The sequence below is a fragment of the Scomber japonicus genome, chromosome 2 (assembly GCF_027409825.1).
Source record: "Scomber japonicus isolate fScoJap1 chromosome 2, fScoJap1.pri, whole genome shotgun sequence".
Classification (NCBI taxonomy): domain Eukaryota; kingdom Metazoa; phylum Chordata; class Actinopteri; order Scombriformes; family Scombridae; genus Scomber; species Scomber japonicus.
In genome coordinates this window covers 31270155-31283495 of record NC_070579.1, presented here as the reverse complement: position 1 = coordinate 31283495, position 13341 = coordinate 31270155, and the positions used below count along the sequence as shown (strand labels likewise).

Genomic DNA, 13341 nt, shown 5'->3' with positions numbered 1-13341 from the left:
TTTTATTGGTTCTGTTGAAATACCAGTAAACAAACAAACACAAAAGTACAAATTAGTAGGCGGATTATATCTTTAAAAATAGACAAATAGCCTCATTTAAAGTAAGTTTCAAATATCGGCAATAAGTCAAATGAATTGTTGATGTATGTTGTTACACCATTGAGACTCTGATCAGCTTTACAAGCGCGTGTTGCATTTAAATGCATTTAAATCCGCAGTTGGACATTTTTATTTGGTCTGTACAAGAAAACAGAATCATTTAATTAAAACAGTCTTTATCTTTTAAGCTCATTGTTAATACTGCAGCAGTGATCAGTCAAAACTCCTTTTCTTTTATATATCTTCATTTGATTTTTTAAAAAATCGCATTAAGAGATTTTTTTTTTTTAATTTCGCGCTCATTTCACTCATCGGTTCCGATTAAGATAAGGAAAGAAAACATCAAATCTGACGATAAAGAGTCCAATATTTCTTATTTTTAGGCCTACAGTAATTATTTAGATTTTCTTTTTTTAAGTACCTGACCTCTACTGACCTTATTCAACAGCCAGCAAAAGTCACCTATATAAGTGTCACCGACGTCAACCATCATCTATTATTATTATTGGATTCGGCTTTATAATGTATTTAGATATAGGCCTACTTCATTATCCAGTCTATATACAGCTTTAAAAACAGGTTGTGAAGCCAGAGATCTATTTTCTTTTTTTAAATGTTATTTTCACCCCTTTTTTAAGCTGTTTAACAGACACGTCGGGTTGTATAATAGCTACACTGAGTGCTGACTCACAAGACAAAACCACGTTACGGTGACTCAGTGCTTTTTTTAAAAAGTCCACATAAAAAGAACTAGTATGTCGGATTTTATTAAATGTTTTTATTGAGTTGTTAAACTAAACGCAAATGAGCACATGAGATCAGTGATATTTTCTCTTCACTTTTCCTTATTGATTTATTATTTTTGTGTGTGGCTCTTTTATTGCATGATTGCTCCATTAAAAACAGCAGGCCTCATGGAAGCTTCTACAGATTATCTCCGCATTATTTTGGTTGAGTAATGTCATCAAAACAAAAAAACTCTTGGACATAAAATATGTTTTAAGAACACACAGAGCAGACCACAGACTGTTCTCAAGTTTTATTGAACACATCGATCACAGAGACTTGTGTCATAATGCAGAAACAAACTCTTTCCTGACCGTCGCCAGATGTTGACTTGCAAATCATCTTTTCTTACTATATTGTGGGCCATGGCAACAGCTCTGTTTCCCAACATTTTATAAATCAAATCCCTAAATGTCTGCATATGGTCAGTGACAGAAATCTGACGGGCTGTCAGTTTACCTAAAGATAAACTGATCAGACTCACCATGCAGTCTACCAACCCGACAGCTCTTTAAATATATGGCCCGACGTAAAAAAAAAAAAAAAAAAAAAAAAAAAAAGCAGATCATATGAAACAACACGCGTCCAGGCTACGGCATGGCAGCACTTCAAACATGACTTGCTGCCAAAGTTAACCTGCTTATAGATGTAATAATATGAATAAATAGCCTGGCTATATTTTTATCTACCAGGGAGGGGATTTATCCTCACTTGGCCCGACAAAGCAAGGACGAGTCCAATTTATTTATACACCACATTTAAAAATAACCGGAGCAAAGTATTGTACAAAATACAGTAAAAGCACGTGTAGAAAATGAAATGACATAATAGTAAAAGGCAGAATAGCAACAACAATAATGATAACAATTGAATCTTTGTTTCTCCGTGAGCACTACTGGACGCTGCTGTTGTAGTTTTGATGCGTTTATGAATATATGGACGATGTAGCCTATGACATATGAATCTGTGTTTTTACTGTGTATGTCAAGTTTTCTGCACACACTGATAATAATAAAGTTAGTCCAAAATGGTCTAATAAAATAATAACATTGACAAAGTGAATGAATGACTGCGGGCAGGTGAAACGTGTGTGTAAGGAGAAAAGAACAGACTATACAGCTTATGGACTGATATAAACACCCTCAGCCGGGCGGGTTCTCTGTCTGTGCACATAGAAACGTTGCTGGATAGAACGAGCGAAAATGAGGGTGTGTGCTCCCTTTTCGTTTGTTTATTCCTACTCTTCTCACTGTCCTTGAATACACCGTTGCGTGCACGTGCATACCGAGTACACTTTTGAAACCACGTGCGTTTTCGCATATCATAATTTGCGCGTTATGATTTAGTCGCCGCGCTGGGGAAAAGAAAAAAAAACGAGCCTCCATTTCCCGCCCCCCTCCCTGAAAGAATTCACACACACAGGCTCACGCTCCTCCCCTCACTTAGCAACCCGAGCACGTAGCAACGGCTGGACCAATGGGCGTCCCGCTCGAGGTTCCACCGACTGCGGTTTCCTTAGCAACGCTGTAAAAAAAAATTGCGCTGACGTCCATTCTGCTCGGGAGTATTATGGTCTGTCGGGAATTCAGAGTGGCTGGGACTGGAAAAAAAGAGCTGCTTTGCTAACGTTAGCGTCCACCGAGCTAACGGTAGGTAGCACCGGAGTAAACATGGAGCTGTCCGCCGTCGGGGAGAGGGTGTTCGCTGCCGAGTCTATCATCAAACGGAGGATAAGGAAGGTGGGAGATGTAACGCGCTCGTGTTGAATATAATGCACCAACATTGCACTCTTAAACATTACTGTTGCCCTGCGAGGCTAACGAAGTCATTTGTGTTTGTTTCTGACGGCATGCAGGGTCGCATTGAATACCTTGTGAAATGGAAGGGCTGGTCTCCCAAGTAAGTCCTGCTACATTTGTGTCTGTCGCATGTTTTCAACCCTCCGCCGTCGGTACTGTCTGTCGTTAGCTCGCCACAGTTAGCGACAGACAGTCACATTAAAGCCGAGGTGTAACAGTACGATGGGGACTTTAGCTCACAGGCTGACTTTTAGCTCATCGTGGCCATCCGCATCGCTTCCTCGATGTTAACTTCATGTTTTATCTCGCAGATACAGCACTTGGGAACCAGAGGAGAATATTTTGGACTCCCGCCTGTTTGCCGCTTTTGAGCAGAGGTAGGATGTCTGGGCTGGCCTTTATGGGCAGATCCAGTGGGTGTTAACATGTCCAATAAATATCTGGTGTACTCGGTGCACTTTGCTCCCGTGACACTCAAAATGGGTGTCTGACTGTATATATTTCACAGGGAGCGTGAAAGGGAGCTCTATGGGCCCAAGAAGAGAGGACCAAAACCCAAAACGTTTCTGCTAAAGGTAAGTCCAGCAGATGTTTTTTTTTTATTATTGGTGTATTACATGCTCACAGTGAATAATGCAGAAGTGTAATCACATCAAATCATCATACCATCTTTTCTCTTCACTTCTGCACAGTTTACTTCTAGCACCTGCAAACTCATGTTGGGCTCATGTAGTCTAAACGCGCAGGCATCCTTAATGATTCTAATCATGAAAAAAACAGCGCATCTGGTAATATTAGCTGATGGGGACTCGTTAAAAGAGTGTCATCCGTTTGGAATAACAATGAAGCAATCTTGTTTTTTTTAAAAAGCTTCAGGCCAGATAATTGCTTGTGTTTCATCTGTCAACATGATTTCATACATCCGTCTCTGTAAAGGTCAGGAAATCTAATTCAAATACGTTTAATCGTACGTGATTGTAAGTGGTGTGTGGGTTGAGTAAAGCATCGTAGCCTGATACAGTCGGCAAGAGGTTTCAGCTTTTCAGGACGGCGAACCGTGAAAATTGCTTAATGACCGACAGTTTATCTTGAACTAAATACCAGAATCTCAATTGACAGCTGCTGTTAAAAAAAATAGGAGGGGGGGTAGTAGTGGAATTTCACTAGTAGATACTGTGTCCAGACAGGAACTGCTTAGTGTTGCGTGTATCATCCTAATTGCGTATAATTACAATCCCATGCTACTAATTCCTCCTTCGTTTTAAACTGTTGCATTTCTAGTCTGAGTGTAACAGCGGTGTCCAGTGTCAGGCATGAGCAGCAGTTGAAACGATCAAAAGGCCTTTTTTCACAGCAGACATTTTGACATGTCACAGTAGGGAAAGTATAGGTAAAAATAAATTAATTAATGATGGCTGAGTTCCAATTAGCTGCTTTGGTTTCAGGGTCTTGGTATTGCATGCTGGCTCACTTTCAGGGTTTATTGAGGACACTTGAAATACCAGAGTGTTTTCCTGCTGTCACAGGTTTAAAAGTCCTGCTGTGAAAAATCCTGTTAAGTTTATTATGAAACACTAAAAGGGGAAATGGATTAATTTCATCATTTTTAATAATATTTTCTTTCCTGTTTTAATTGTTTTCTCACAGGCTCAGGCTAAAGTTAAAGCAAAGTCTTATGAGTTCAGGAGCGATGCAGTCCGAGGGATGCACATCACCTACCCAACCCCAGAGCCGGTTATCACCCCCAGGGCCAGAGAGGGCCTGAGAGCCGTTGTTCCCACCATCTTCCCACCCAGTACCGTCAACCGTGGAGAAAGTGTACGTGTCAGACCACCAGAATTGTCCCGTGAGCACCAGCAGCTTGGCCTCCAGCAAACTGGTCCTGATGGGCTCATCCACATACCCAAAAAGAGAGGGCCAAAGCCTAAGCCCCGGTTTAAGGACAGCAGCTGCGGCCCTGCTGTCTCCGAGCCCCACAAGAGGAGAGTGGAGGAGCAGCTGAGCCACGGCCCTCACAAACTGGTCAAGCTCCAGGGGGGTGAAGATATGAGGCTGATCAAAGTAGCCCAGAGACATCCAGAGAACTATGGTCACAGCCATAAACATCACCACCATCACCACCACCACCACCACCACACACACAACCGGGGAATGTCCGGTGGAAGCTCCTACAAGCAGCTGTACTCAGACTGCAGCCTGCATTCACACAGGACAGACATGGACACGCACAGGACTAAAGACGGCTCCAGCTACCTGGCACCTGCACACTTCAAGCACCAGTCCAAAATGAGCCAGAGCCGGAGTCGCTCTGTGCAGAGTCCAGAGATGGAAAGGCCTTACTTCTTGGACAGGCCGTCCCCGACCCGGCTCCTGGACAACATGGATGAAGTGACGTGGAGGCCTTCCCTCTGCAACGTGGAAAAGGTCCTGGTGACAGACGTGACCACCAACTTCCTGACTGTCACTATCAAGGAGAGCAGCACTTCTAAAGGCTTCTTCAAAGACAAGAGATGATTTCTTTATGGCAAGCTTCGTTTTCTCTGACCTGTATCAGAATTATTCTGAGGTTTATAGAACATGGTGTGATTAAGCAAAGCTTTTTTTGTATGTAATGTATAAAGGCAAATTACATTATGTGCATATGTGTATATATTATAAAGCTGGACATCTATTTAATGTATTGACCAAATCAAATGAAGTCCATTTCACACCTTGCATTGGTTACATGAGTGACTTTCATGTTTCCTTTGCAGCAGCTGGCTACTTTCTGTACAGAGCTTGTGAAGTTTACTATTTTGAAAAGTAAAGAAAAGTGTAACAAAGTAGAATGTATTTTTCACTCATATCTTCCAGCCTGAACTCATGCAAGTAAACTGAGAGGTGAGGCCAGACTTAATCTGTGGATTGAATTAATTTGAACGGATTAGACAGAAAATAAAATATTATTTAAAAATGTACTCAAGCACTTTGAATTGAAAAGTATTAAGAAAGAGTCCGTTTGTGTTGTGTTCAAAGACCGAGCGTGTCCCGGTTTTTACATCATGCCATGCTGACTTTGTAATGTCATAACATTTCTAAATGTGTGCTGAATTAATAAATTCATGTCGAACATGTTACCAGTTTTCCCAAGTTGTGTATAACTGCATTTTTTCCATTAACATAGTATATTTTACATTTTCATAGAAAACGAAGCTTTGATGTAACAAAATAATTACAGTTGGTGTCAATTCACTTTTTAGACGCTTTTCAATAAACCTTTTGAATTTTCTCATTTTGTTGTGTCTCGTCTGTCTGTTCCGTTTTATTAGCAGCGTTTATTACACAGCTGTCGGCCTTGACCCGTTTTAAATAACATTTGAAGGCAACGCCTGAACTGAGAAATGAGCTTGAGGATTTTGTCCAAACCTGTAACGATATTAGGCCTTTAACCCGTTTAAAAACACTGGAAACATTTTATTATTTCTAGTATATTGTAATGGCTTTAATGTAAGCTTTAGCTAATTGGAAATGCCTGAATAAGCTGCCCGTGTTGTGTTTTTAAATAGGCCTAGCTCCATGCTAAATAAAGAGTGGTGTATAATTAGGGTGGAAGTTGGAGGCCTCAGGCTTGGACGGAGTAACCTCATTTAGCCAATTGAAACCTTCAACAGGCCCTCGTTGATTTCTGTTAAGTTTGCTGAGCGACAGCACGCCTTTTCTTCTATCAAATAAAACGTTTTGTGTGAATATTAAATTACGAGGAGACCTTTTCGTCGTGCGTCTCAGGTTAGCTTTTTCTAGCTAGCTACCTTTAAATTGAGTCATTTGAATATTTGATGTGTAGCCTGGCGGTGGAAAATACAGCTTCTCATTCTTACAGGCCCCAGCTCCTGCATTGAATCTATTCTCTCATTTCACAACCATCTAACTGATAATGCAGTGTTGAAATATTCACGCTGTTATATTTTTCTAATCAGGTCTTGTATGAATAGGCCTATAATTACCGCTTTTGCAGGCACGGTACTGCTCCATTTATCAAGATTTTAGTGTTACCTGTAAGCTTCAAAGCCGACACATTTGACATACTTTACATACCCAGGGTTCATCCCTAAACAGGCACCTCTTTTTGGTGCAAAATATGAATAAATGACATAATCGAAGTATTGTATTTAATGAGCTCAGATCCTTTTGATTTCATAACCCGCTCTCATCTGAAAGGGCTACTATTTTTTTTAACAGGTGATAGATACCAAACGCAAATTTATTCAGTATTAAGGGCGCATAGCTGATTATCATAGGGTTGACTAAACCCGCACACTCATCAATCCGTATGCAAATGTTGATCCCACATTCAAATCGGAGGCGGTAAAAAAAATCCCCTCAGTCACTGTATCCTGAGCGTGAGACAGGAGTGGACTGACTGTTGAAGCCTTCACACCTCATCACCCCTGCTTCTTTGCAGCAACAACAAAAAATGAACACAAAATATGGTAATAATATAATAATAATGATAATGATAATAAAAACACAACTATTGCTTCCCAACTCATGCATTTGGATTTATTTGAGACTGATATAATCATTAACACAGTTTATTCTATGATACATGATACACAATTTAGAAATGACATGTAGAAACTATTGATGACAGTAAACTACACAGTTGTAATACAGTAAGTTTATATATGCACAAACATTTACTCCACAGATATTTCAGGAGATCAGATATCAGTTTTCACTGCTGCCATTGTCCATGCCTCCATGTCTCTGGTCCTTTTCTGTTGAGATAAGAAGATAAAGAACAGTTCAAACAATGAATCCTGCAAATGATATTACACATGCTGACACATTTCAGTATCAGAGGTGAAGAAAGCAGATGGGATTACTCATTAATATTCAGTTAAGTGTCACTGAGTCATATTCTTCAACCTAATAATCAAATGTAGCTATGTATTAAAATGAGGCTATCTCCAGGTTGTAGGATTTATACAAGATAACTGACAGTGTTGAAAAAAATATCACATGATATGAGTGTGACTCATAAATTCACAGGTTGTTGAGGTTTCCTGCTGTACCAAGCAGTTCAGATAATATCACAAAAAACAGGAAGAGCTATAAAACAACAGCAACAACAAATTACAGACACTATTCAGTATGCAAGGGACAACAAGGCAGCAGGGAATAAAAGGAGAATACAGAAATGACTTGACTCAGGCCTTGAAGCATGCTTGTGTGTTTTGAAATGTGAAAGAACATCAGCTCTGAATTTATAGACATCTGTCACTGCATTTATTTTTCTGCACCCTGCATGTGCTGCTAATGGCTTAAATTAATACTGATCATGTTGATATGTAGCATGTACAGTATGTATCTGGGATTTGAAGTGAAATTTGAGACTTTTGGTGACCTTTGTAATCATCATTATCATCATCATCATCATCATCATCAGACAGGGTATCCGTAGTTCCTGTTACAGCGAGGGTAGCAGTGAGGGTTCAGCCAGTTCTCCAGGTTGGTCTCCTGGGCCCTCTGATCCAGAGCCTGCATGTGGATCAGATGCTCCTGGGAAATGATGCACCAGTGGAATAAAGTAACATTAAAAAGAGAGAACACATGGAGGCTTTGGTTGTTACCCACATTTGCACAAAAAAACAAATGTAGAACAGGGGAATCACCGAGTCAAAGTAAAACTTCTCTGACTCAAAACAGTTTATTCTCTCAGTTTTCAGTTTCATAGACAGCAGAGCAGCGTGATGATAAGACAATTACAGGTATGAGTATAGCTTAAAAGCGGGAGACATGCTGGGGACTTGTTCAGTGATGACTAGAATTATTCAAGAAAAGCACAATCCAAACACCCAGAGAGTAATATAAAATCATATTTATAGGTGCTGCCACTTTAATTAGATTTTCCTCAGGTCAGAATAATTGTCAAAGTAATTACACAAATTCAGAGAAACGGAAAGAATGCACATATTTGATTCTACTAGATTATATTGTATATGAGGAGTTAGTGTCCAGAATGATATTTACTATAAATGTGCTCTTAACATTATGTTAAAAAACAAAAAACTGCCCTTAACTAAAATTCCCTCCCTTTGGTACTGACTTCTAATTGATTTCAACTTTGAATTTAAATGATAAATAATATAATAAGTAATATCTCTCAAAAACCTTTTCTACCTGTATGTGATCACTGAGGATTGAGCTTTTTGCAATTATTGGTATTCATTTATTTATGTATTTATTTATTCATAATTAGTAGTTTATGTATTTGTTGATTTTTTTGTTTTGTCATGTTGATTTTAATTATGCATTATGCAAAAGTTGACATCCAAGTTCAAATTTAGATCATTTATGAATAATAAAAATGATAAATATATATATTTTTACAAGATACTAATGTGTCAATAAATATTTGTACATATTTTTATTTAAACCCTCCTGCATTCATTATTATTATTTATTAATAATTGTTTTCTAATTAGATATGATATATTTCACTATTAATTAATTATACTATGATATATGACTTTATAATGCAGCTACAAACAGATACAAAGGCATTTTTTAATGTTTATTAATGGTATTTCAAAACAAATGTAACTGCACATATGAAGCCTACATTACAGCTGCTTGAAAACATGTAACAAAGTTCTTATGATATATAATCATATACATTTGAAAAATATTCATAAGCAGGTCTTAACAAACCTGAAAATGATTTGTACATGTCTGTGATTAATGCTTCATAACACTGGAAGGATTTCCAAATGTGTGAAATATATGATTTGAGTTCTGTTATATTTAACATTCATTAACTTCTATGGATGCTTTATATGATCATTACAAATACATTACATTTTTCACAGCTACATTATAGTGTTAGCAGAATGTATTCAATGTTTATATACTGCTTATAAATGCTGAGGGAGGGTTAAAGTGAAGTGTTACCTAAAAGGATGACAAAGTTCAGTATGGTCAATAGTATGTGGTCAGTCTCCACCTATGTATCTGTGCTCTTTACTCTGAATGAACCTTACCCTCATTGGCTCATCAGGGTAGCCGGGCTTCATTGGTCGGTCCTGCCTCTTGCTGCGGAGCAGCTGCTTAGCAAAGCTCTCCTTGATGATAGGGTTGGCATCTGAGGGAGTGACAGAGATAAGAGTTTGTCTGGAGAGAGATAAAATGTTTACTCTAATGTCTTGTGATTCGCATCCAATTCTTCTGCTGATGCTGGGAAAGAAAAGATTCATGAAGTAGCTCTGTGAAAGACCAGAAAAGAGATGAAGAGAAGAAGAGACTATTTATGTGTGAGTGTGAGTTAGCAGTTTATTTTATATTTACTCGCTCCTCTCAACACTCAGGATAGTCTGCTCCCTCCGAGGTTAACCTCAGCCTGAGTTATTTTGTTTTTGCAAAGAACATAACAGCTGTTTGCTTGGTGGCTGGGTATTGGCTAATCAGGATCACATTCCTCTCACTTAAAGCTGTGTTCAGACCATGAATAAACCTCTCACCACTATCCACTATCTGTGGCTGCTGAGCTGTGGCTGACCTGATCTGTTCAGCCAGTCCATGTGAGGCTGTTTATTCCTCAACACCATTCCCAAGGGAGCTGCTCTCCTGCTCCTGCTCTCCCCAACACACACACACACACACACACACACACGCACACACACACACACACACACACACACACACACACGCACACACATGCACACACATGCACAAACACTCGCTGGCCTCTGCAGAGCGAGGGCTCTCTGTCTCTGTCTCCCTCGCTCTAACTCAGGCCTGTTTTGAGAGGCAGGGTATTTGGTGGAAGGTAACAAAGTGCCCATTCATCCTCCTCACTCCCCAGGGAGTCCGACCCGTGCAGCACGTGACCCCAGCAGGCAGCCAGGCTGGCTCTCTGTTGCTCCCTTCCAGAGGGAGCTACTGTGAAAATGAACCCAGCTCTGTCAACACAAGAGCAGAGCTGCTACTGCTGCTGCTGCCTGGACTCTCACAGCAACGTGGCAAGACAAGCAAATCAATATAAGACAGACTGATTTTACCCTGCTGTTTTAGTTTGTGCATGCTGCAAATTGACTAATTATACATAGGTGCAGCTCCTGCAAAATGCAATAATGAGGTAAAAGGACAAAGGAAAATGCAGCAATCATTAACATAAAACAAATGTAAAATGATATTTCTTCCATGATATTTCATCTAAATAAATTCACACAGCAGAAGAAAGTACCAAATTCCTGCAGAAAAAACATAAAACCGAAATGGCATCATCCAAACCTCCATGATATGCATCATTCACTATCCTTCATAGCCCTTATCTGACTCACTGGTGTAGATTCAATCTGCAGGAGAAGAACGTTTTCCCTAGATCCAAATTCCAACCTGTGTGAGATAGGCAGCTTTTCCACCTCAGGTAAAAAATTCCCTAAATGTTCCTACCTGAGTACACGGTCAGCAAGACCAGGCAGAGCAAAAACACCAGCAGCTTTGTCATCTTCTTCACCTTTTTCGCTTCTCAAGCCTTCTCTGCTCTGAGGTCCAGATAAGGGTCCAGAGGGGGTGAAGGGGAAAATTCTCCTCCTCCTGCCCCCCACCCTCCCGCACCCCCCTGCACCTCACCCACAAACTGTCACATAGCTGCTCATGTTACTGTGGAGTTATTTTAAATAAACCAGTGATTGTGTTGAGACATTAACACTAGATGGCAGTATAGGCTGTTCTTGATGCTGTTTCAAACCACATCAGTAAATGAAGTGAACCACTATAAAACATTCTGTTCTCATCAGCATAAAAATCACAGCTTAGACACAAAACACAATTAAAAAAAATACACATAGCTACAAACTTGATTTAACACGTATCAGTTTAAAACAAATATCATTTTAGTACCACTCACTGTGTAGTTTACTGTTGTTTACTGAGGACACAACCCTGATGATGTCAGCTTCATAATTAATAGAGGGCTGCTTCACAAACTGGGAACTTGGAATTTAAAAGATGTGGACGTTAACCTGTCAGTGAGGGTAAATAAAGATGATGTCACATTGCATTATGGGAAGTGTAGTTTTTTAGAGCTTGACCCAAACAAGGAAATAAATAAATGAGTTTAACATTGTGGGGACACATATCGGAAACCTGACAGATGTGTTAATGGTTTGAACAGAAATATGTCATAAATTATTTACACTGCAATATTCACAAATATATTTTATTCTACTAAAAAGATACATTTGTAAAGGTAAAGGAAAACACATTTTGAATGGAAGTAATGAACTGATAAATATCAAATATCAATTCTTTAATTGCAGGCCTAATCATCCAGTTTTGTAGATAAATAACATGGGAAGAATATTGATCAAAACTTGAATTCAAATTTTCTGAATACATTTCCTTTTCCTAGTTGTATCTTATGCCTCAATGAACATACACAGATACAGGCAAAGCATAAAAAATGTAAACATATAAACCAACATGTTTTTACTCTAGAGTGTGATATCCTTCCACATTTCCACTAACATTTCCACTAACTGGCTGATATGACTGTCCTCTGTCCCTCCCCTGACTTCAGTGTCTCTCAGCTGTCAAAACAGTCACAATGTCACACAATGCGATGAGACTGCAGTTACTACAAGCAAGCAATCCCATGTTTCCCCCTTTTTTGTGAAATCTTGTAAAATATCTACTGTTATATGTTCCTCTCTGTGTGTTCTAATGCAGCTGAGTGCAGGAGGCATCAAAGAATCAATCAGCAGTAACTGTATTTTCACATTTACTCAGTTATGTGTATATTACTGTATATATTACATTATCAAACTATTTGCTTTCAAAAACAAGTGGTGAAAAGGCTATTTTTTAAAAATATTTAGCATCATATTTTTTTCAAAACAAAGAAACTCAGAATCAGAATGACCTACTACCCATTATTTTATGCTTAAACCATGGGTAGCACATACTGTCAGGCAGGAAATATCCATCAGAATGACCTATTGTCTGACTGTACTCCTCGTCCTTTTTAATCTGTTTTAATTCATATCATACATATATCTCTATTTCATGGTTTTGACCATTGTTGGTTTTATTATTTTATGACTTGATGTTTTATAATCTAACTGCCTGTTGTACTTTTATCACAACTATTAATTTTCTCTTTCTGTTTCAGTGCTTTGTAACATTGTTTTGTGCTATATAGATACAGTTATGATTATGATTATGTGAAAGACAAGCAACAGCTCCACCTCTGACATGAGCAGCAACAATCCTAACTCATAGTCCACTTACTAGCTTTTACCAGAGCTTTTAACTTCATCACACAGTCTTCATCAGATGATGGAGTTTGCTCAGTTGTCATGGAGATACAACTGTTGACATGCAAGCTCAGTAGATGCTAGTTGTGGAAAAGCTAAGGATCAAAGTTCATTCTTGAGCTTAGAGACAGTAACTTGTTGAGACAATCCCAACTCAAGATTCACTCATTAGTTTTCAACTGTATCAATATTTAATACAGAACTATTTCCAATGTTAAGGTTCAACTTTTTTGGACTGATTTCTTACATACAGTGTGTCCTAACCCTCCTCTTGTCTTCCTGTTGACTGTGCCATTTTTGTCCTGCTGGGTTAAAATGTACCTGGTTTGGTTTGTTTATAAAACATAAGGTAGAATTAT

The 13341-nt window shown here is 38.9% G+C and overlaps 2 protein-coding genes across 3 annotated transcripts; one reads left to right on the top strand and one right to left on the bottom strand.

Annotated features, from left to right (window-relative positions):
• The first annotated feature begins 2469 nt into the window (after positions 1–2469).
• Positions 2470–5226, top strand: cbx8b (chromobox homolog 8b). Of its 2 annotated transcripts, XM_053330983.1 has the most exons (5): positions 2470–2624; positions 2741–2784; positions 2996–3061; positions 3193–3259; positions 4332–5226. In XM_053330983.1, exons 1-5 carry the CDS (start codon positions 2556–2558, stop codon positions 5196–5198), a joined length of 1113 nt encoding a protein of 370 aa, XP_053186958.1. In that variant the 5' UTR covers positions 2470–2555; the 3' UTR covers positions 5199–5226. The 2 variants fall into 2 exon arrangements, with proteins under 2 accessions (XP_053186958.1, XP_053186957.1); XM_053330982.1 differs by lacking the exon at positions 2470–2624 and having other exon boundaries at positions 2644–2784.
• A 1983-nt stretch (positions 5227–7209) lies between these two features.
• Positions 7210–11587, bottom strand: c2h17orf67 (chromosome 2 C17orf67 homolog). Its single transcript, XM_053333544.1, has 5 exons — positions 11571–11587; positions 11118–11258; positions 9707–9807; positions 8071–8225; positions 7210–7441 (listed from the first exon to the last, which is right to left on the bottom strand). The coding sequence occupies exons 2-4, from the start codon at positions 11170–11172 to the stop codon at positions 8109–8111; spliced, it is 273 nt and encodes a 90-aa protein (XP_053189519.1). The 5' UTR covers positions 11173–11258; positions 11571–11587; the 3' UTR covers positions 7210–7441; positions 8071–8108.
• Between the last annotated feature and the right edge of the window lie 1754 nt (positions 11588–13341).